General features: G+C 36.6%; 1 protein-coding gene across 2 annotated transcripts; it reads left to right on the top strand.

Moving 5' to 3' along the window:
* Positions 1 to 339: 339 nt before the first annotated feature.
* Positions 340 to 23,833, top strand: Uck (Uridine-cytidine kinase). Of its 2 annotated transcripts, XM_034968114.2 has the most exons (7): positions 346 to 525; positions 5,942 to 6,201; positions 7,803 to 7,942; positions 9,086 to 9,183; positions 9,539 to 9,587; positions 11,888 to 12,034; positions 19,651 to 23,833. In XM_034968114.2, the coding sequence occupies exons 1-7, from the start codon at positions 430 to 432 to the stop codon at positions 19,791 to 19,793; spliced, it is 933 nt and encodes a 310-aa protein (XP_034824005.2). In that variant the 5' UTR covers positions 346 to 429; the 3' UTR covers positions 19,794 to 23,833. The 2 variants fall into 2 exon arrangements, with proteins under 2 accessions (XP_034824004.2, XP_034824005.2); XM_034968113.2 differs by lacking the exon at positions 11,888 to 12,034 and having other exon boundaries at positions 340 to 525.
* Positions 23,834 to 23,872: the final 39 nt, after the last annotated feature.

The raw sequence follows: 23,872 nt of genomic DNA, 5'->3' as shown, positions 1-23,872 counted from the left end.
GTTGGTACTGGGCCCATAGGTTCCATAATCTTAGGGTAGGGTAGGCCCATTGATTGACTTGGGTAGGTATAACTTGGGCCTGAGGTGATGGTAAGCCTCTGGAAAGTGGGAAAGTCAAAGTGAAGTTTGTCACTAATTTATTGATTTAAAATTTTATAAACATTTTTTTCCTTTTTGAGTTTGAGATTTAAAATTTCAAAATTTATCAACCATATTTGAGTCACATTATTATAAAAACATTATCTAAATCGAAAATTGACTTAAAATTAAAAGACTAGAATCCAAAGTTAGAAGCATCAAGCATTTTTTAAAAAAATAGTCTAATAAAATGTCAATGTCATGTCACTAATTTTCAAAAAAAGTCGAATTGCCGTGAGTTGTGGTATTTTAGGTGTAAGAATATCCCGTAGATTTATTTTTACGCACAGAATGAGTGTTAAACGGGCAGAATTTGCCGATACCAATGGCTTCGAGAGCAAAACTCCGTTTTTGATCGGTGTGGCGGGCGGCACGGCGAGTGGCAAGGTAAGTGCGTATTCTGTTACCAAAGTTATTGATTTTTCCCGATCACGACAATGATTACGCAACAAAAAGTATTCGGGAGCATAATATTTGTGGGAACTACGTCTTATTCATATGAATTATTTATTATATGTCGAATGAATCAATAATATGAAAGAGGAATGCAACCTAACCTCAAGCGCATGTTTTGTTAATAAACAAACATCCGTTTCTGTAAAGATGCTTTGTTCTTAAGACGAAATAAACAATATGAATTCCTCTATAGCATTCAATGTCCTGTTCCGCAAAAGTTCAAAGAATGTCTTAGGATTAACTGTCTACTATCAGTTCTTTTCATAGGTCATTCCATCCAAGTCCTCTAGTCTGATTTTGTATTAATATAATATATTTAATTTACTTATTTATTTGGTACTTATAAATTCTGCTTACTTGGTTTTCTGATTTGCAGACTCCACACACCTATCAGATCATATTCTCAGGCGGCCAGGTTTCCTCACAATGTTTTCCTTCACTGAAAAAGCAACTGATGTATTGTTTAAAATGCATACAACTTTGAATAGAGGGCTGATGTCTTAACTACTAGACTATCACTGGTTTTACTCTTTGGCCCCTGTCAGAGACCATAATCAACTATCATAACTTTTTTGTTATTATTATGTTAAATAATACGATATTTAATCAGAGAACGTGTTTATTGAGCTAAGTAGCATGACAGTACAACAATATCATTTTTCCTCTTACCCACTTGTATTATCTTTTTATTATAAAAAGGTAAACAAATGATGTAGGTAGGTTTTTATACATGACATACCTTCCCTCTAAGTAAGTAATACACATTAATTAAAGTTTAACATCTTAAATTGATAACTAAGTACACAAACAAACAATTTACAAATCAATCATTCAAATCAATACAATCAATATTCTCATTAGAACCACTGGGCCTAGAATATGGAACTTTATTATGAAGATTTCGTTTTGTTCTAATTTTCCCCCCCCGGTATGTCTATTTCTGCTGATTTAGGTATTCCTAATATCTCTTCCCATCTCTCTGAGCTGGGTATTTCAATTATAGGATCAGGGTCATTTTCTAATTCTCCTTGGCCTGTCTCAGAGCTTGGTATTTCTATAGCAGGGTCATTTTCTATCTCTCCTTCTAACCCATCCTCTTTTTCTTTATCATTTCTGTCATGAGTTTCCTCTCTGTTTTTTATTTTGATTATTTGGTCCATATGTCGTCTTAACACTGCACCATCTCCGGTTTGTATCCTGTAGCTAGACGGGCCGCTTTTCTCCACAACCTGCCCTGGTAACCATCTCGGTCCGCTTGAGTAGTTTCTGTACATGACCTTTTGTGACACATTAGTTTCTCTGGTTTTTTGTTGGGCGTTATTCATGATTTGGTTTTCTATTCTTCTGTGTTGTATATTATCAGGGTGTAGGGTATCCATTAGCGTGCGAAGGCGTCTATTCATCAACAGTTCGGCAGGACTTTTCTTTGTTGTGCAGCATGGAGTAACGCGTAGGCCTAACAACATGTTCGGAATTTTTATTTCCCATGGTCCCTCCATCTTCCGTAATTTTTCCTTTACTGTCTGTACCATGCGTTCTGCCAAACCATTAGTGGCCGGATGGTATGGTGCGGATGTCACATGTTTTACTTTGTTGGATTCCAGAAACGATTTCATTTCACTGGACACAAAAGCAGTGCCATTGTCAGATACCAGGGTTTCACATATTCCATGTGTAGCAAATAAATTCCTTAAGTGGTGAATCACTGTTGTGGAATTTGTGTTGTTTACCATTAACACTTCTGGCCATCTAGAGAAGGCATCGACGACTATAAAAAAATTCTTATTCATAAATGGTCCTGCAAAGTCTATATGAATTCTAGACCATGGCCTTGAAGGGATGACCCACTCGTGTGAAGACTTTGGAGGCATATGTCTATTTTCTAAGCACCTAGCACAATTGCTGACCAATTCATCTATGTCTTCATTCAACTGTGGCCACCACACATAACTCCGGGCCAGTGCCTTTGTGTGGACAATGCCGTTATGTGTGGTGTGCAGCATGTGTAGGATGTTTTGTCGAAGAGGCTGTGGTATAACAACCCGACATCCAAGTAATACACAGCCATCTTGTAAAGACAATTCTGTTCTATGTAGCCAATAGGTTCGTAAATTTCTATCTGTAACCTTGTTTGGCCATCCACATTGTAGAAAGTGAACAACTCGTGAGAGTGTTTGGTCTTTTTTAGTTTCGGATGCTATCTCAAGAGCAGAATAAGGAAAATCTTCTAGTTTTTCTGCCATTAGAAGTATTTCATATAAAGGTTCTTCTTCTAGCTCAGGCACCGGTAAAGGCCATCGACTTAAACCGTCTGCATTGGCGATTTGAGTTCCTGGTCGATAAGCAATATTGTAATCGTGTGCCGTTAATGCTATAGAGATTCTTGTCAAACGGGGCGATAAAATAGATGGCATAGGTCTTTTTGGATCAAAAATTCCAAGCAGAGGTTTGTGGTCGGTTATCACCGTAAAAGACCTCCCAGCCAAATAGTTGTGGAACTTTTTAATGCCGAACATAATTGCGGTAGCTTCTTTGTCCAATTGTGAGTATCGTCTTTCATGTGTATTCAACGTCCTAGAGCTCATTGCGATCGGACGTTCCTGTCCGTCTTCCCTCACATGTGATAACACTGCCCCAACACCATATTCTGAACTATCACATGTGAGTATTAGTGGTTTATTCAAATCATAATGAACTAATGTAGTATTAAATGTAAGCATTTGTTTGGCTTTACTGAAAGCTTCTTGTTCACGTTCAGTCCACCGCCATTTTTGTGATTTATCAAGGAGTCTGTGCAACGGCTCCAGTAAAGTTGCTTTGTGAGGTATAAACCTTTCATAGAAATTGTATAATCCTAAAAACGCCTGTAACTCTTGTACACTTTTAGGTTCAGGTGTTTTCAAGACGGCTTCCACTTTGCTCGGAGCGGGGTGTATACCTTCTCCATTGATCACAAAACCTAAAAACTCAACTTTCTCCTGAGCAAATTTACATTTGGTCTTGTTAAGATGAAATCCTGCCTTCTGTATACGGTTTAGAACCGCTTCGAGTCGTTGTTGCATAAGAAGCATTGTCGGACCACTCACAATAATGTCATCAATTAAAACTGCGACTCCTTGTATTCCTGCTAGCAATGCTGTCATTAATCTTTGGAATATTCCAGGACAAGCTTTGACTCCAAAAGGTAACCGATGAACTGAATAAAGACCTTTGCATGTGTTTAAAGTTAATATTTTTGATGTGCTGTCACTAACTTTTACTTGCGTGTATGCTCTATCAAGGTCTAATGTTGTAAAAAACTTAGCACCTGCAACTGTAGCAAATACCTCATTCGCTGTCGGCATAGGGTAAGTGTCTGACTCTGTAGCTTGGTTGACAGTACTGCGATAGTCTCCACACAATCGGACATCACCTGACTTCTTTATTATTGGTACGACTGGTGTCGCCCACTCTGAAAAGGACAATGGCCGTAGTACACCTTCTGCCACCAGGCGGTCAATTTCCTTTTCAACTTTAGCTTTGATAGCGTAAGGTACCGGACGTGCTTTTAAAAATCTAGGTGTAGCGTCAGGTTTTAGATGTATAGTAATAGGATCTCCAGTAAATGTGCCAAGTCCATCTCTGAAGATGTCACTGTATTTAGAAATTGTCTTGTCAATGTTCATAAGATCACTACTCGACATAAAATTAATGTTTAGTGCAATATTCAACGGGGTCAACCAGTCCCGTCCCAGAAGATTGGGACCACCCCCTTTTGCTACAATTACATTTAAGGTACATTTGATGTCTTTGTATTGAACTTGTAACTTAGTTTGGCCGAGTAACATGACAGGTGTTTCTGTCCATGTGCGTAGAGTAAGTGACACTGGTTGGAGAATGATGTGTAGGTTTTGGCATTTAATCTTCTTCCAAGTGCGTTCATTGACTATTGAGAAACTTGCGCCTGTGTCCACCTGAAGTATTACAGGTATGCCTTCCAATAAAACTTCAACCACAAATGGTGCTACTTTAGTTTCACATTGAATACTGTAAAGGCCATTCAAGTGTGTAGCTATTTCATCATCGGTGAAGTTAATGCTCTTCTTAGACTTCTTCTTTAATAAACAGATCTTCTCAATGTGGCCGATTTTCTTGCAGAATCGGCAAGTGGCGTTAACAAATCTACATTCCCCACCATGACGGTCCCCACACCGGTAACATAGTCGTATGTTTGTCTTAGTCTGTACTGCATTAATATCCATGGCTTCCACTGAGGAACCTTGATTTGTAGTGGCTGCTGCACCGTTTGAGCTTGTGCAGCTGCTGTCTGTACTTGTAGATGACTGAATCATGTGGCAGTCTTTTCCCGCCGTTTCGGCAGCTAGCATGGCATCAACGACGTCTTGATAACGCAGGTTATCTTTTTTAAAAAGTTCGTACTGTAGACGACGATCCTTCATGCCACACACTAGTCGGTCGCGTAACATCCGTTCTAATTCCATAAAATTACATTTAGAGCTAATTTTTCGTAACTGTGCAATATATTCGGATGCATTTTCATTTGTATTCTGATTCCGTGTATAGAATTTGTATGACATTGAAATTTCATTTGGTTTTGGGCTGTAATGTTTTGTCAAAATAGCTTCAATTTCCACAAATGTCACATCACTGGCTTTTCTTGGTGTAATCAAAGCTAAAAATGTTTCAAAAACTTCTGCTCCACACACAGTAAAGAAATTGGCTCGTTTTGCGCCATCCAACATGATGCCATTAGCCTCAAAACAAAACTTCAATCGATCGATGTAATTGTCCCATATATCTATTTTAGGGTTAAATTCACCAAATTTCACTGCTTTATGATCCATTTTAATCGAATTTGCGCCTCGTCGCCACTATTATGTTAAATAATACGATATTTAATCAGAGAACGTGTTTATTGAGCTAAGTAGCATGACAGTACAACAATATCATTTTTCCTCTTACCCACTTGTATTATCTTTTTATTATAAAAAGGTAAACAAATGATGTAGGTAGGTTTTTATACATGACAGTTATAAATCTCTCAAGACTCATTGCTTGTCTTGGATTAGACAAGTATTCTAAACATATAAAAGGAAAAAGTGACCGAGTGACTGATCTATCAACGTACAGCTCAAACTACTGGACGGATTGTGCTGAAATTTGGCATACAGATAGCTATTATGACGCAGGCATCTGCTAATAAAGGATTTTTGAAAATTCTACCCCTAAGGAGGTGAAATAGGGGTTTGAAATTTGTGTAGTCCACGCGGACAAACTCGCGAACATAAGTTAGTCTAATAAAAAGTTCAATGTAAATAGTTACAATTGCCTTTTCTTTTCCTACCAGTCAACAGTATGCCAGCGCATAATGGAGAAGCTGGGCCAGCAGCACAAAGAACAAACAGAGAGGCGAGTTGTGTGCATCAGCCAAGACTCCTTCTACCGCACACTCACTCCCTCCGAGCGACTCCGAGCAGAACGTGGACAGTTCAACTTTGACCATCCAGATGCTTTTGATGATAAGAAGCTTTTGACAATACTCAGAGATATACTCGCTGGAAAGAAGGTTGAAGTGCCAGAGTATGATTATATCACAAATTCTATAAGGTGAGAAATCTATTTGTTATATAAAAGCTTGTGCTTAAGAAAGGTATAGTATAATTTTTCTTATCTATAGATGAATAGCCTCAGACACAATATGTCTGAGGGTATATTCATCTATTTCCTAGTATTGCTCAAATTACTCATTAGATTTTGATAAAAGAGATGATGTTTTCTGATGATGGCTGACTTGACACAATTATGCAAAGGAAAAATTGAAATTGATTAGTGAAGGTAGACGGAATTTGAATAAAAATCCTTATAAACAATGTTTCATTGAGACAGCTCCTACGTATGGGTGTGAGTTGTGTGAAGGTGACAATAGACATAAAAGTCAAGGCCAAACTCACTGTTCTCCTCCTGCAATCCACACCCTCCTCCATGTCATCCATCATACTCCATCTCAGTAGTCAACGTGATAATGTTGCTCGGACATCTTGCAATATATTTGTGATTAGTTTATGCCTGCAACTATGTTCGTGTGGACTACACAAATTTCAAACCTCTGTTTTTTTTTTTAAATTACATTAGCCATGTTAAATGACTAATATTCCCCTTTTTCCTCTCCAACTAAGCGTGAAGCTTGTGCTAGGAGTAGGTACGACAATAGTGCAACGGGCGGGGTTTGAACCGTCGATCTTTCAGTTTTCAGTCCACTCCTTTACCAATTGAGCTATTGAGGCTTTTTTGGTTTACCCCTTTAGGATTGAATTTTCAAAAATCTACATAACAATAGCATGTCAAATTTCAGCCCGATCAGTTCAGTAGTTTGATCTGTGTGCTGATAGATCAGTCAGTCAGTCAGCTTTGCAGCTTTTTCTTTTTACATACAGACTAGCTGATGTCCACAACTTCATTCGCGTGAAATTAAGTTTTAATAATGCTGTGGGAACTCTTTGATTTTCCAGGGTAAAAAGTAACCTATGTCACTCTTCAGATCTTTAACTCACAAAATGATGTTGATCCTTTGCTCCATTGTGTCGTGATTGGAAGATAAATCAACAAACAAACACACTTTCGCATTTATAATGTGCTATGTGTGTTAGAAATCATGTTATAAATATTAACATTTGTAATGAGTTAAATACTATGGCCATAATTAATAGAGCGCATTAAATATAATATGAAGGAAACATTTGATTGAATGAAGAATATTGCAACCTAAACCTTATGTGATTCATTCAATCAAATGTTGTTGACAATACACATCCCTAAATTGCATATCTATTTAAAGTAACTTACTTACTAAGCTTGCTAATCGTTAAAATTACTAAAATGATTTATCAAAGTAGTATTACATATATTTGTTTGTTAACATAATAATGACTTTAATTAAGATACTTTGAAAACGAATCGTAAGGAATGAACGAAGGTAACTTCACGTCATTTCGATTAATAGCTGAATTCATTCATGATAAACAATATAAAAGCCGTGTGGCCTAATAGGCAGGTAGTTCTGTAATGAAAACCGACAAATAAACTTGTGAAATCGTCTTCGAGTTATTTTTCCTTCGTGGGCACCTTACATGTGCAGTCACAAGTGCTATCTATGGCTCAGGTCCTGTATGACCTCAAACCATCTTCAAATGATTTATTTGTTCCCCTAGCCACCGCTCACACACCATCTACCCAGCAGATGTGGTTCTAATTGAAGGCATCCTAGTGTTCTACTTCCCTGAAGTCAGAGACCTGTTCCACATGAAGCTGTTTGTTGACACTGACTCTGACACTAGGCTGGCTAGGCGAGGTGAGTGGCACTATCCACAGGTTAGATTGGTATCTCAAACTCAAACTCAAATCATTTATTCAAATTGGGTATTATTGTAATACTTTTTCTGATTGTTACTTGCTGAATTTGCAATACAATGATGTCTTAGAACTAAAGCTATGAGGGTTCAAAGCGCGCCCAGGTCTGAGAAGATATCATCATGATCAACCCATTGCTCATAGAACTCCTTTCAAAATAAGAAGGTCCATAGTACCACCACTCTGCCACTCTGGCCCAGTGATGATTGGCAGACTTAACACACCTTTGAGAACATTACGGAGAACTCTTAGCTGTGCAGGTTTGTTCTAGATTGTAAATGTTGAGTAGTAGATTGTTATAGTACTAAACTTTTCACCTTTGGATTCAATACACATTGACTAAGGCTGAGATCTATAGATCAAAGAAGTAGAAGTCAAAGTGCGCTCTATAGAGCGCACTTTGACTTTGCTCAGACTTGAGTTAAAATGAGACAGATTTACTTGAGAGATATCTGTCTCGTTTTAACTCTGTCTTAAGTCTAAGCAAAGTCAGAGTGTGCTCTATTTATTTCATCCTGAGACTTGTATTTGTACCAATAAAACCTAACTACATACTAGATGAAGTTTATGACAGGTTCTAAAGTTTAGGTTGAAATCTGTTGAAACATGGATTTAGGCTTTTAAAAATCCAATGTGAACTTGTTGTTTATTATCGTTGATAAAAAGTAGTCCAGGTCTTTAACCTTGTAAGCTATCTCTGTACAAAAATTCATCAAAGATGGTTAAGTGGTTGGCTGTAAAAATGAAACAGTCAGGCAGACACACTTTTGTATATTTATAACTAGAATGATGATGCCCGCGACTTCGTCCGCGTAGATTTAGGTTTTAAAAATCCTGTGGGAACTCTTTGATTTTCCGGATAAAGAGTAGCCTATGTCCTCACCCTACCAAATTTCATCAAAATCGGTTGAACGGTTGAGCCGTGAAAAGCTGGCAGACAGACAGACAGACAGACACACTTTCGCATTTATAATATTAGTATGGATTAGTATGGATTTATGAACCACTTTAAGATTCTTCTGCCTAAGCACATTGCCCTCCTTCTGAGCAGTCAGGTAGATAAATATCCAAATATGGTTTCCAGTGCCGCGTGACATAATGGAGCGAGGCCGCGACCTGGAGCAGGTACTGAACCAGTACATGAACTTCGTCAAGCCGGCCTTCGAGGAGTTCTGTCTGCCGGTAAGATATTTAGATTTTAAAGATTCACTTTTTTAATCTATTCTTCAAATACCCAAAACGCATGATACCGTAGCCACCATGTGACGTATGTGTCCGACTGTGACGTCACATGGATTGAAGTTATAGTGCATTTCACTAAGAAAACACCGTTGCTTACCAATCCGTGTGACGTCATGACAGCTCATGAACCTAAATATATGGCGGGTAGCGTTTTCGTGGCGAAATTTGACATGCAAAATTAAAATGCATTTTTATTGCACTTTTCGATCGAATAAAATTTTTGGAAATTTTTGGTAGTTTATTATTACTTTAGGATCAAATTATTGGTTATTAAATTTAAAATGTGTTGTTTCAGACCAAAAAGTTTGCTGACGTCATCATACCGCGCGGCGCAGATAATTTAGGTAAGTCTTGTATTTTGTGCAAAAGAGTTTTTATCCGATATCGACACGATAAGATCGCTACAGCTCGACTAAAAGTTATTACAAGTACCTACATATTTTATTTTAAGGGTGTGGTCTCACTAAGTGTATATTTTGCTCACTGTTCGCTTGAGCTATACTCTATCCACAAAAAGAAGTTAGTATAGCGCTCTCTCTGGTACGTAATCCCATACAAATTATAGAGACAAAAATCTCATTTCGCGTTAATTATTTTGATACACCAACCAATCATCTAAGTATATTTCCCATGGAGCACGAACAATCACTACGCATATTTGGGTTTATATATATATAAAATAGTTTGCGGTAAAAGCACGGATTTGTATTTGTAGCCTCCGATTTGTTGCTCAAAATCGAGCGTAAACTATACGCCTAGTGAAACCGTGCCCTAAAACAGAATGCCCTAAATGAAACTAAAAACAACAAATAGCTTCTTAAAAATGTGAATTTAAATAAAATGCTAAAAAGTCTTGAGGTATTCAAATTCTAATAATCTTTTTAAAGTTTCAGGATAAATCAAAGAAAGTACAAATATAATTTTAGTTAGCCTTTTACATTGAAAGTGTTTGTGTATTTGAGACAACGTTAATTTGAACGAGTTACATCGTTTTGATTTGCGGTAAAAATCCGTCATTAGATTATAATATTTCGGATTAAGTTTCTATACCCTATAGGTAATAAGGTAGGTAAAATGTTTATTTTTAAGTAGTTTTCATATTATATTCTCCAAAGGTAAGGTAAGTATATTTTCAGGTCATAGCCACTGCAACAAGCTCTTTCCCCCAAAACTTAGGCCACTTTGGTTGAGTACTTTCCATTCATGTAAACAAAACAAATGAAAACCGATATTATGAAGTTTTTCAAATGATTCTTGTTTCTGGTTTTGTCTGAGAAACTGTAAATGCCTCCGAACTGACGAAGGGAAAAAATCCGCCACGTTGTAACGTCTTAGGCGCAATTTATACAGGAAAGGCGTAAGGCAAAGGGGCGCGCGGCGCAGATATGGTGCCGCTTCAAAACTTATTCATACAAAATGTATGACAGCGACGCGTCGTGAATTATACTCAAACGGTGCGGCGCAGGCATGCCGCTTGCTTTACGCCTTATCTGTATAAATTGCGCCTTAGCTAGAAATAAATTTTGATTCAATATGTTTTTAATATCTTTTCTACATTAAAACATATTTCTAGCTAAGGCGTCACAACCTGGCTCCCTCCTGATCCCTTTGTTAGTTCGGATGCTTATAAGTACACTATTTTTACTTAGCTGAGACTTACAAACTGATCGTTGAAAACTTTTTGGAGATACACATAAGCGATGCGCTTTGCACAACGTTTTAGAACTTCTAAAGTATTGTTTATCACGGTTTCATTCATAGGTGTACCGTACCGTTCGACTGAGACGGCTCGTAGGGTAGGGTGGGGGTTGCGGCAGGGATTAACAGCGACGTTTGAGTTCCATGGTTTTTGAATCAACGGTAACCCGCCCGCAACTCGCGCCCTACCTTATGAGCCACCTGCGGGAAATGGTATAATTATAGTTCGCTGTGAGAAAGTCCTATGCATTGGTAGAAACGCGTAAGCGATGGCTTACGCGTTTCTACCAAAAGCGGTTTGTCTATTTTTTTAGACAGCTCCAAAAATACAAATGGATAATTCAATGACATTTTTGTAACTCAAAACGAAAAGCCTCAATAGCTCATCGGGTTAGGGAGTGAAATGAAATCGAAAAGTCTTAGATCCAAATCCCTCCGAATCTGACGTCCTATACCTAAAAAGCCGTCTGCGAAATATAGTTTAAGAGTTATCGCCAAAAACACGGGAATTGAAAGAAACTGTTTCTAAAAAGTTTGCTACGTAGGATAAAAGTAACTAAAAACCTTGGTCATATGTAGGATTATTTTTATGAAACATTAGTTTTTGAAAATTTCCACGTTGGCGATGACTCAAAAACTATTTTTGTAACTATTTAGGATGGCAGCAATGTAGTATTGTCGTGACTAGCCCTAACTCAAGTTAAATTTAAAAAGAAATTCCGATTCCAGTCACATTTAAACATGCCATAAAACTCTGTGGTTATACAGCGTTACAAAGATTATCTTTGAGCGTACATAAAATTGTCGAGTTTCAAAATTTTGTTTACATGGATATTCTATCTGACCAAAGTCGAGTTTACCAACTTCTTGCAGCGGCTATGCTCTCATGTAGCTGCTAAATAAGACCCTGTCACCCACGACTCAAGGTCGTTTTCCGTTGTTGCAGTGGCTATAGACCTAATCGTGCACCATATATGGGATATTATGTACAAGAAACGGCCTGCGAAGATTTCGAACGGGTGTAACGGGCACTTGGAGGTGGAAGACGCCAGGAATGGACGGAGGATGTCTGGGAGTTCAGAAGATACTTTGAGTCGATAGTATTTTTTGGGTTTTCTTGGGCTTTTTGCGACGGACCGATGAGATAATTTTTCAGCTAGATATTCGAACTTTCCCAAACTGTTATTGTACTGTGATTTTGACGACTCATATATTTTATTATTTTTGAAACTCTAACGTTTTCTACTTAGCTACGACACAGGCAAAAATATTAAATTTTAGTCGTTGTTTCAAAAAACGTGACTCTCAAAATCAAATCGTGTGAAATCACAAAATGACGCTCGTTTGGCTTCACCCTTAACGTCTCAGGTAGGTCCATCGCAAATAACTTTTACTAAAGGTATATCATTTCACTGAGACGACTCGTGGGTTGCGGGAGTAAAAATCAAGGAATTCAAAGTCGCTGTCACTCTCCCGTAACCCGTACCCTATCCTACCAGCTGTCTCAGTCAAACGGTACACCTATAACGACGATGTAGGCATTTTGCCCCAATAACTCGATAGACTGTCTACTTCGTGTTGTCTAATATTTCGTTAAATCCTAATATACACTATTGTCAAGCCATTTTAATAGGCCGCTTTTGACACTTAATATTCGTAATTAAGGAAAAAAAATATCAAAGGCCATTCAATCTATATCTTTTTGTGCAATTTGGTTTCTTAAAAATATAAGCAAATGATTCAGACATGAAATAAAACGTATAGATGTACTTCGTGACTGAGACAGCTCGTGGGGTAGGGAGCGGGTTGTGGGAGGGTGACTGCTACGTTGAATTCCTTAGTTTTAACGTAAACTGTCCCTGTCGCAACCCGTGCGCAACCTCGCGAACCGTCTCAGTCAAACTGAATCTATATATATTATACCTATACAAAAGGTATTATATTTCAGTATATATTTGAAAGGTATAAAGATTTTCTTTGTTAAAGACATATGTGCAATATTGTTATTTGGCCGTCCAGTACCTTGGCTGTTAATATCAAAAACGGCATTTTAAAATGGCTCTAATGTCCTTGTGTCACTGGGCCATTGCTATGTTTATTGTTTATATGCTATTATAGTATATTTCAGAAACCATGATATGGGTGACAGTTCAAACTTCAAAGCTAATATAATGCGTAAAAATGACTTCTGACGCGCCATTTTAACTTTATGTCAAATGTCATGTTACGTAAAAAAGTACGGTTTAGTACTTACATATTTTAAATTAATTGACCCATATAGTTAAAGTGGCGCGTGAGAAGTCATATTTATACGGACTATAGTTAATGTAGAGCCAACGAGAGATTGCGTATTTGACGTACATAATATTATTTTGTTTGTAACTGACAGATGTCAAAAATGCAATTTTTCGATGGCTCTATAATAAAGTGATGCGCCCTAACCAAATCAAATCGATATTTTTGTAGTATCGAGAAAGGATTATGAAATCGGTGTTTTATTTAATTCAAAATTAAATTCTAAAAATTTATATCTACTTAAGATGTCACAACATGGCGGAAACGGTTTTCCTTCCGTCCAAACGAAGACGTTTGGACGCGTTATATTTATTTTATTCCATATCGTCGATTTGGAGACATTAGAGAGAGAGAAAGGTAGTTTTCGTATAGTACATTAAGATACGTGTGACATATGTAGGCCATAAATGCATGATGCATGACTTGGACTTGACTAAGTCACGAGTATCGCATACTATTTTATAGTTCTATTGACCCTAACACGCGTAAAAGGTGCATTGTGCACTGCGGCAATTCGTGTATCAATAAATTTTTGCACAGTGTTAAAATGGACTACTTAAGTCACGAGCTATAATTTACGTTACTCGTGACTTAAGCAAGAGTCTACAGCGTTATAAGCCATGCATTAATGGACTTCTTAATTCATACGTTAAACGTACCGTGATATACTGTTTGAAATTTAAGGGCTGGTTTAGGTCTCACCGTCCTAGAAATATACATTTAAGTTTCTTTTCAATTCGTAGCAAGTTTCTTTTTATTTATCTTGCATAATTGCACCTTTGATGTCCTCAGCAGGTACCTAAGCTCAGTGGTTTGAGCTTAACATTGTTTTATATGTATAAGATATCTATGCATTTTGTATACACTATTAGGTAATGAAGTTATATCCATGTGAGAGTATGTAATTAACCGTAGAATACATTTTAATTTTAACTGGATAGTGATTTTGATCGTTACACAATATGAATAATCAGAAGGCACAAATCTCTAACATCCAAAGCTACATATATTAAACTGATGTTTTAATAGTCATCTCCTTTACCAATTCTAAACTTACTCTGAATTCTGTGTGTTCAATAGTTCTCTCTCACATGTACATACTAAACGATTCTTATATCTACTTCCCGTAGGTTATAATATTTTAGTTCATAATATGTTTTTGTGTATTATTAATTTAGTTGTTAAGGTGAGCATACACCATTATTTATAAGGCTGAAACTAAGCATTAGAGTAAGGGAAAGGTGTTCAGTTATATGCATACAAACAAAAGCCAGCTGTTTAAGTTTTTAGTTAAAGCAATGCAAGTAACACAAACTTTTTTGGGCTGTTCGCACATCTGTCAGTAGCGTACGTAAAGTATCACTACCCATATTATAAATGTGAGTGTGTTTGTTTGTTGGTTTGTTCCTCAATGACGTCGCAACGGATCGACGTGATTTTTTGCATGGGTATAGTTAAAGACAAGAAAGGTAAAAAAGCTGTGATAGCCTAGCGGTTAGGACGTCCGTCCGCCTTCTAACCGGAGGTCGGGGGTTCGATCCCGGGCATGCACCTTTAACTTTTCGTAGTTATGTGCGTCATGGAAAACATCAACAGGAAACCTGCATGCCCGAGAGTTCTCCATAATGTTCTCCAAAGGTGTGTGAAGTCTACCAATCCGCACATGGCCAGCGTGGTAGACTATGGCCAAAACCCTTCTCACTCTGAGAGGGGCTCCGTGCTCTGTAGTGACGCGGCAATGGGTTGATCATAATGATGATTACAAGAAAGGTTATTATTGTCTTAAATGTGCAGTGAGATTTTTTCTTTAATTCAACTTTATTAAACTTTATTGTTTGTTTCATAATAAGGTGTTATGAGTTGGTATTATGTACAAAAATAATAAAAATAATCCGCTATCGCCGGATCTAATGATCACATCAGCTTGCATCACTCGGAATTCGATTAACTATCGCATTTCTAAGATATGCGGTGCGTACGTTACCGACAAATGTGCGTTCACCTTTAAACGACATACTATCTTATTGAATTGTGCAATTATATTTTGTTGATATCTCTAGTAAAGAATATGTATCGCGGTTGTATTGTGCCTACCTACCTTCTATTTTGTATTTTTATGCATTTATATTTATATGTGGAAAAATTTCTTCCAAAATTGTTAGACACAATAAATGTTACATACGTCACTATAAATTGGATGAAATTAAATGTATGAATGTAAATTTGTATTTTATGGAATAGTATGTGAAAAAAAAACTGATTGTTTTTAAATTGTTTTTAGTAGGTACATGCCATAAGTGCGTAACTGGTAAAAGCACTACAGTAATCCTAAAGCATTTTATAATTCTAATCTATGGACTGCACAAAAAGTTTTCCTTTAATACCTATTGTAAGTTTTTTCTTCTAACAAATTGATTTACGTATTGAGTTTTTTAATGTTGTAAATTATTTTTCATATAAATTGGTCGATACATAACTAAAATCAGTAAGTAGTTTAATTTAAATCAACAAAAACTAAAGTCTAATCCGATCTCCATCCGAATTCCAATAATTAAAGTAAGTTTAAATAATTATTATTATGGTAAAATGGGTATGGAAAATGGTGAAAAAAAAATTAAATAAATCTTAAATTTAAACAAAAATAACTTATCATAATATATTTAGATATAATGATATGATATGATACATCATAGTAATAAGTTATACTTAGTGCTAAAAATTAATTATTTAGGTATAGTGCACACAATTTTGACAACTCACTCGCCATATTTGCTATGTGGCAACTCAAAATGATGATTGATGAATGATGAACTCAGAATGATGATTTCCTGATGAGTATTGAATATTTGCATGCTAGATATGTAATAGAATATGAAGATCGCTTATACAACTAAAATTATTGTAAACATCCTATGTACTATTCAAATATATATTCTATTCAAATTCTATTCTATTCTAAAAGTTCGATTTCAGTCCTTATTTTAAGGCTGAACCTTACTTTCGACATGACAGAATTGATGCACAGCAAATATGGCGAGTGAGTTCTCAAAATTTATGCATTATACTGTGTATTAGTATCATAGATAGGTATAGAATAATAATATTTGCACAGTACGCTAGATATGCGATTGACGACGTGTTTTTGATTCAACTTAACTGTCGCCATTTTGGCGCCGATAACAGCAGTGAGCGTCATGTGAGCGGACTCGGAGCGTAAATGCTAGACATCTGTCAACATGATGACCATTTGACTCAGTGTTAATTTTAATTCCCAGTGGGGCGCTTCGAATCGGCACAAAAAATAACGGTCATGTTATAGTCACGGCATATCTAGCGTACTATTATGTAAATGTATTATTATAACCCGTCGGAATTATCTACGCACCTCTCGCACCGCACGTCTTCGCCGGCGAAGACGAGGTCCCTGATTTCTAACGTCACCCGGACGTGGACTCACGCCACGGCCTCGGGGGCGTACGGACTAACCAGTAGTCCAACAGCTCCACCCATCCCAACGTCATCCTAAGCCGTGGTCCGAGCCTTACAGGAGGCGCCCTTAGGAAGACGTTGCCCTCCGACCTCTCGAATTATTTCTTCGAGCCCTAGGGCCAGTGGCGTGCAGCTCATAGAGGCATAAACGCACTGCTTACCCTTATTGTAATAAATTCAATGCTAATTTTTTATTATAACCTGCCGTAAAATAAGTTCATACCTAAATGCATACCCTGGCTTGAACTCCTGTGCACGCCACTGCCTAGGGCTCACCCCCAGCCGGAGCTTCGCGCTCGCCAACCCCCCCTGTAAAGCTGTAGCGGCCAGTAGGGCCTACGCAGCATAGTCAATCCGAAACAACACACAGTACCAGTGCCAGTACTGTTGCTAACGCAAGCACGTTGCATGACGTCATTAAGCCAGGTTCTCAGATATTTCAGACGGGTTGTAAGTACCTATATTTCTATAGTATCATACATTGATGTCGAAACCACCCTTTAATGGTATCATACGTTTTAATACCTACTAGGTGACATCGCAGTCAAGAGCTAACTTGACATCGAATATCTAGCCACAAAAATTGGACCAGTTTCAGTTTATTTACCTAATGTCATTTTTTTATTTTAAATACCTTGCATTAGACGTAATAAATTATTATGTATGGTTATAATACAATAGTTTTTCATTTTAGTTTTTAATATTATCTTATTTCTTTAAAAAATTACGTACCTATGAGTCATAATATAACACAAAATATGCATTTCAGTTTTTTAAATACGTGCGTAGTTATAATAAAATTAATAAAGATATAGAGATTGTTGATATTATAATAGTTATATTATTTTTAATTCAAAATTCTTGAAAAATAGTGTCTGTTTTAAGTAACTGTGCAGACGAGGGACTATGGTCCGCAGAGGACAAAAATAGATCACTAAGATCTGCATCGCATAACGCACACGATGGATTAAATAATAGAAGTATAAATACTTAATAGTAATAATAGTAGGTAAAGTATTATAATTCTAAAAAGATTTTTTTTTAAATGAAATGAAATATTTTATTTGTATGAATATGGGAAGACAACGACGGTTTTGCCGACGGTTTATTTTTATTTCGGCTGACGTCACGCCGATGTTATAATGAGACATGGTTCCAGCGCAATAGCAATTTGCGGGACTAATACGGCGAAACACTAGTAAAAGATGAGGTACTTTTGTCCTTCGCGGACAATAGTCCTTTGTCTGCGCAGGCCCTAAGACAGTTGTTATATTATTTCGCTTATATAGGTGTATAAAGAATTAATGTGTAATGCGTACAAAATGAGTTCTCACACGCCATTTTATCTTTGTGTCAACTGTCACGTCAATAGACTTTAGTGCTTATTTTAAAGGTGAACCGTACTTAGTTGACGCATAAAGTTAAAATGGCGTGTGAGAACTCATTTTGTACAGACTATACTTAATTTATCTCCAACATACTTATGACTTAAAGATTTTCTTGAGTATTTAATTTTAATTTCAACTTGATGCCTCTACGCTTTTCTGAGAAAAATGATATTGACAAACAGGAAGAGATCCTTTAAGTGTTTCTTTTTACCTCAAAAGAAGTATGGAACCCTAAAACCTGCAGTATATGGACCTACCTAATTAAAAAAAAGGAATTACGTAATATTAAGTTAATTTAGATATGGCCTGTAAATTATTATGTAAAAAATTCCTGCCTCTAAAGTAGACCTTCTAAAAAGACGGTTTATTTGGGTGCACAAATTTTAATATTAATTTTGTAACTTGCATGTTGTACCTATGTACTACTTTTTGCTTGTAGGTTAAGGTGCATTTAGTGCTTAGGCCAAAATTTATAATAATAAAGTGTTTGCACGTGAATATTGTTTTATTTTTACTGTTTGATCCTCTTAATTAGGAAATAAGATAAATTAAGTACCTACTGCATTAGACTATTCCTATAGTTTTTTTAAAATTTAAATAGGAAGTTATTTTGGATCAAAAGATAAAGAAATGCTAAGTATCTTGGTATTTCAAAGGTGAATGCAATAATAATTTTCGCTGAATGAAACGTATTTTAACATTATATTCCTGGAGTTTCTTATTTAGATTTAGGTAGGTACAGCTGATCATCATTATTACCCACACACCATCGGTTTTGAACGTAGACCGCGTTCCGTGAGAGAAATAAATTGGTCCTGTTCTTTGATGTTGTTTCTTTTAAAGATAACAAAAGATTTATGTCTCTCAATAAGTACCAAAAGATGATTAGTTTATCTTTAAATAATCTACTTTAATATGTCCAACTTTATTGTGAGATTTGATCCTACGGCCCGTGACATAACTCCACATCGTTTCCAACTGCGCCACCGCCATTACTACAAGGAGGGTTGAAAAGTCGCTACAAACTTCTAAACTAAGGCAAGAGTGAATAGGCATCATTTAGGCAAGCGCGCAAGTTAAATTTTTTTTTGTTATTGTGAGTTAATCTTGGAAGGGACATTCGTAAAACTTTTTAGGACTAGGTACCTATTTAAGAGAAGCAACTCTGGAATACATCGTTTTGATCATAGGTTTTGATATAGGTAACGCTTACGCCTAGTTATACTAATAAAAAAGGTGTCGTAGTAGTTACCGAAAAACTGTTTAACCGATTCTGGTACAGAGACATCGCGGGGATAGACGTATGGCTACTTTTTGTTCCGAAAAATCAGTGTCCATGGGATTAAAAAAAACCTAAAACTCTGGTCAATGCCCCGCCTACGACGCTGCATTGACTCCGAGTGGCCTACTTACGCAACCTTGTTACTCCCTGTACTGTCCCATTTAGCTGTAAGCCTAAGATGTAGATGCCTCATGTTACAGAACAAATAAAATGTTTTTCTTTCTTCTTTCTAACTAAGTTTTCTTATCTTTTCAGTTGCCATAGACCTGATAGTGCAGCACATATCAGAATACCTCAAGAAGAGCTCTCCAGATAAGTTCAATCTGCAGTGCCCGCCGCTGTCGCCGCCCGCGCCCTCCAGCCCGCAGCGGAGCGGCAAGAGCGGCCGACCGCACTAAACTACTATTGATTTTATTTATTTATTTCATTAATGTGTGAAGGAAGGATGAACGGAGTTACTCGTTAGGGCCTGCACAGACGAGGGACTATTGTCCTCGGAGGACAAAATTCGTCTTCTTTTATTACGGTTTCTCGGCGTACTATTAGTGTTGCCACACCGGTGGCGACGACTAAGTTAGACGCAGTTTATACAGAACCGGGCAATGACGTGGCTCAGTCACGCCACTACTAAGCAACCACAACGGAGCGGGAAGAGCGGCCGACCTATTAATTATATCGTAACAATTTGAGGCTAATTCGGATATAATGTAGACAAAATTTATTAAAAAAATGTACCGTTTTGGTTAGCCATAAGTTCCCAAATATAATAATTATGTTTGGAAACATTAAAAATATAATGCGTACAAATGAGTTCTCACGTGCCATTTTAACTTTGTGTCAACTGTCATGTCAAAAGTACGATCTTAGTCCTTATTTTAGTACTTTTGACATGACAGTTGAAACATAGAGTTAAAATGGCGCGTGAGAACTCATTTTGTTCGGACTATACTTATGGATAGTTTTACCTAAGGTGTAGTAAAGAATACAGATATTTAAATTTTTATTTCATATACTTACTAGATAATGCACGCGCCTTGTTCACGTACATTTAGGTTTTTAAAAATCCTGTCGGGAAAGTTGCCAAAGTCTGTCTAGAGGATATAAGCTATTTCTATAGCAAATTTCGTAAAAATCGGTTCAGCAGATATACTATAAAAAGGTAACAGACAGATAGGCACACTTTCGCATTAATAATATGAGTAAATATTATATGGATTTAAATTATTATACTTATACGTACTTGGTTGTAATTATTTAATTTATTTTAGTGTTTCAGATTATTTTAATGACACATTTGCGACTGTATACAAATCTCTAATACAAGTCAAATTGACAGATCTAAATAGTACTCTATCCTTTCACAATGCCCTGCACAGAAAATATACTACAGTGATCGCAAACAATGTAGTCCAATCTGAACACGAGGCGTATGACTGAGCAGTGTACAAAACCTATTAGCGGGACTTGTGTCCTTGGCTATACCTGCGCAAACCACTTTGTTGCAACTTCGGATTTAACTACTAGTTTTGCGATAGTTGTGACTATCGACCAAACTATAGACCTATCAATTTAGTGTAGAGATTTGAGTAGGTACCAAATAAATAAGCACTATATTGTGGTTAAAGATTTTATTCTCAAAAGAAGTTAGATATACAAATTTCACATAATATATTTATCTATGTAAATGCAAACTAATTTATTTAAAACGATTTTATTTAGTAAGCCTCTTATATTTTATAGAATAGTTATTTATTTAATAGCTTTTAATGACAATCACACTCATTCTACGTTATTCAATATTACAAAATATATTTCTCTCATTAAATAGATTTCCACGTAGCATGTTACTAGTCAATAACAAAATGTACCTAATAGTGATTTTTGTACTTATATTTCCTACGTAGGACTACGCTTTAAGGTGGCTAATTCCGAAATAAAATCGTGTTCTGTGACTTTTATGAAACTTTCTCAATTAGTATGACCTCTGACCATTAAGAAAAAGTAAAGTTAAGTTACGTCATCATCATCATCATCATCAACCAATAGACGTCTACTGCTGGACATAGGTCTCTTGTAGGGACTTCCACACGCCACGGTCTTGCGCCGCCTGGAACCAGCGTCTCCCTGCGACTCGTCTGATGTCTTCCAACGCTGCGTCTTCCGGTGCGAGGTCGCCATTCCAGCACCTTGGGACCCCAACCTTGGGTTAAGCTACGTAATGCCATATAAATGACAAGGGTAAAAAGTCGGTGGGCGTTAACAATTTTGAGTGACAGACTAACTTCTTTCCGTGAATATGGTAGTACGGAAAGCATAGACTCGTTTGTGATTGGTTGGTCACTCAAAACGGTTAACTCCCACTGACTCTTTTGTCTTAGTCATTTGTATGGCCCCCCAGAACCCCATATTAACTTCTCTCCGTGGATAAAGTATAGTTTTTTATTATTTTTTATTTTGTATTTTTTGGGGCTTTTCTTTTTAAAAAAACCGACTAAGTGCGAGTCAGGCTCGCGCAACGAGGGTTCCGTACTACAGTCGTATTTTTTCGACATTTTGCACGATAATTAAAAAACTATGATGCGTAAAAATAAATAAAAATCTGTTTTAGAATGCACAAGTGAAGACCTTTCATATGATACCCCACTTGATATAGGTATTTATCTTACTTCGAAAATTGAAAATACTAATTATTAGTTCATGACCACCATTTAATTTTTTTTGTGTGATGTAACCACAAATTCACGTTTTTCAGATTTTTTCCCCGAATGCCTGCGACAAAACCTACCTACCTGCCACATTTAATGATTCTAGGTCAACGGGAAGTACCCTGTAGGTTTCTTGACAGACCGACAGACAGACAGACAACAAAGTGGTCCTTAGAGCACAGAGGTCGTTGTTGAGGTTTAATTAAAATAACGTATACTGCGTACAGAATGAGTTTTCACGCGCCATTTTAACTTTGTGTTAACTGTCATATCAAAAGAACCTACGATTTTAGTACTTATTTTAAAGGTGAACCGTATTTTTGACATCATATTTGACCCATAGAGTTAAAATGGCGCATGAGTAGCCATTTTTTACGGACTATACCATTGATTGACATTGATTGTATTTCTAAAACCAAAGAACCAAACCAAAGGTTAAGATTGACTTGTTTTAATTAAATGTTAATTATTTATTTTTGGTAAAGTAATTAGAAATTAACTACTAACTCAAGTTGAAAGAACGTTTTAATAGTAATAGAAACATAGATATTTAAGGTGCTTATCCACTAGTTCGACCAGAATTCGAGGAAAGTACCGATTTGGTACTTTGGATGTCATAGTGATATCCTAATTCAAGAAAATACGGTTTTACGTAGTATAAGTCCTGCAAATTGCTATTGCGCTGGAACCATGTCTCATTAACATCAAAATGACGTCATTTTGACGTCAGCTGAAATAAAAATATACCATCAGCTCGAAACTTCAGTCTAGTGCTAACGGCACTAAAACGGCGGCCACGCGCATTAGCAATTTGCGGGACTTATAGTTTAGGTACACCAGAAAATAAATGAAATCTCATGAAATGAAATTCCTAAGTTAGTCACATTGTACTCTGTAAATATATTGAACTAGTACTATGTACATATAGATAGGGTATTCACAGAGTACAGTGTTGCTAACTTTAGAAATTCATTTCCGTATTTTCATGAGATTCTGGTTTGCCTATAGTAGGTACTATAATGACGGCATTATTTGGGTTCCAGCGGGACTAGTGCACAATTGTGCCCTATTTACAAGTTACTGGATGATTGTAAATAATGAAATACCTAAGTTGTCTAACATGTCACAAAAATTTATAAGTATGGCCACAAGTGGCCGTCTATTAGAAAGAAATTTCCTGCCACTAGTAGGCAGTTAAGAAATAATTATATTCTTTTGCAATTGACATATTGGCAAAAACTTGTTTTTGCTGACACACAACAAACTGATTTTTAGTCGGCCGGTTAGTTATCTGAAGTACGTGGCATGCCCCCATTAAAAATTTAACTCTAACCCTCTAACAAATAAACCTGGAATAGTTACTTAGTTAGAATACTCTGTTTTGTCTTTCTCTGTCATCAGTAATTTGGCATTTGAAGGAAAAAGACAAAACAGAGTATAACTATTCCACCGCTATTCCAGGTTTATTTGTTAGAGGGTTACAGTTAACGATAAACGTAACAATTTTGTTAAGTTAAATATAATGCGGTTGAATATATTTATTTTTTATTTCACCACTAGTGGTAGAATATTCTTTATATTGCCGTCTAGACTCTGACAACTTACCTATCTCACTATTTTTGAGATATCTATGACTTTATTCTTAAGTATAAGACGCACTGTTTACATAATTCATAAGGCTGCCCGCACATCTAATATCGCTTGCGATATACAGTACGATAATGTTCTTGAATGACGTTGACAGGAGGGCGAAGTTGTAGAACAAAGGCTGC

Source organism: Maniola hyperantus, chromosome 4 (assembly GCF_902806685.2).
Source record: "Maniola hyperantus chromosome 4, iAphHyp1.2, whole genome shotgun sequence".
Classification (NCBI taxonomy): Eukaryota; Metazoa; Arthropoda; class Insecta; order Lepidoptera; family Nymphalidae; genus Maniola; species Maniola hyperantus.
The sequence above is the reverse complement of the archived record's forward strand: the minus strand, read 5'-3'. Positions and strand labels throughout refer to the sequence as shown.

What these genes read in the sequence shown, in the direction of transcription:
- Uck (XM_034968114.2), top strand. Translation starts at nt 430, where the DNA reads ATGAGTGTTAAACGGGCAGAATTTGCCGATACCAATGGCTTCGAGAGC. An exon ending in TATATCACAAATTCTATAAG is followed by an intron (nt 6,202 to 7,802) that starts GTGAGAAATCTA and finishes TTGTTCCCCTAG; the next exon opens with CCACCGCTCACACACCATCT. An exon ending in GCGCGGCGCAGATAATTTAG is followed by an intron (nt 9,588 to 11,887) that starts GTAAGTCTTGTA and finishes CCGTTGTTGCAG; the next exon opens with TGGCTATAGACCTAATCGTG.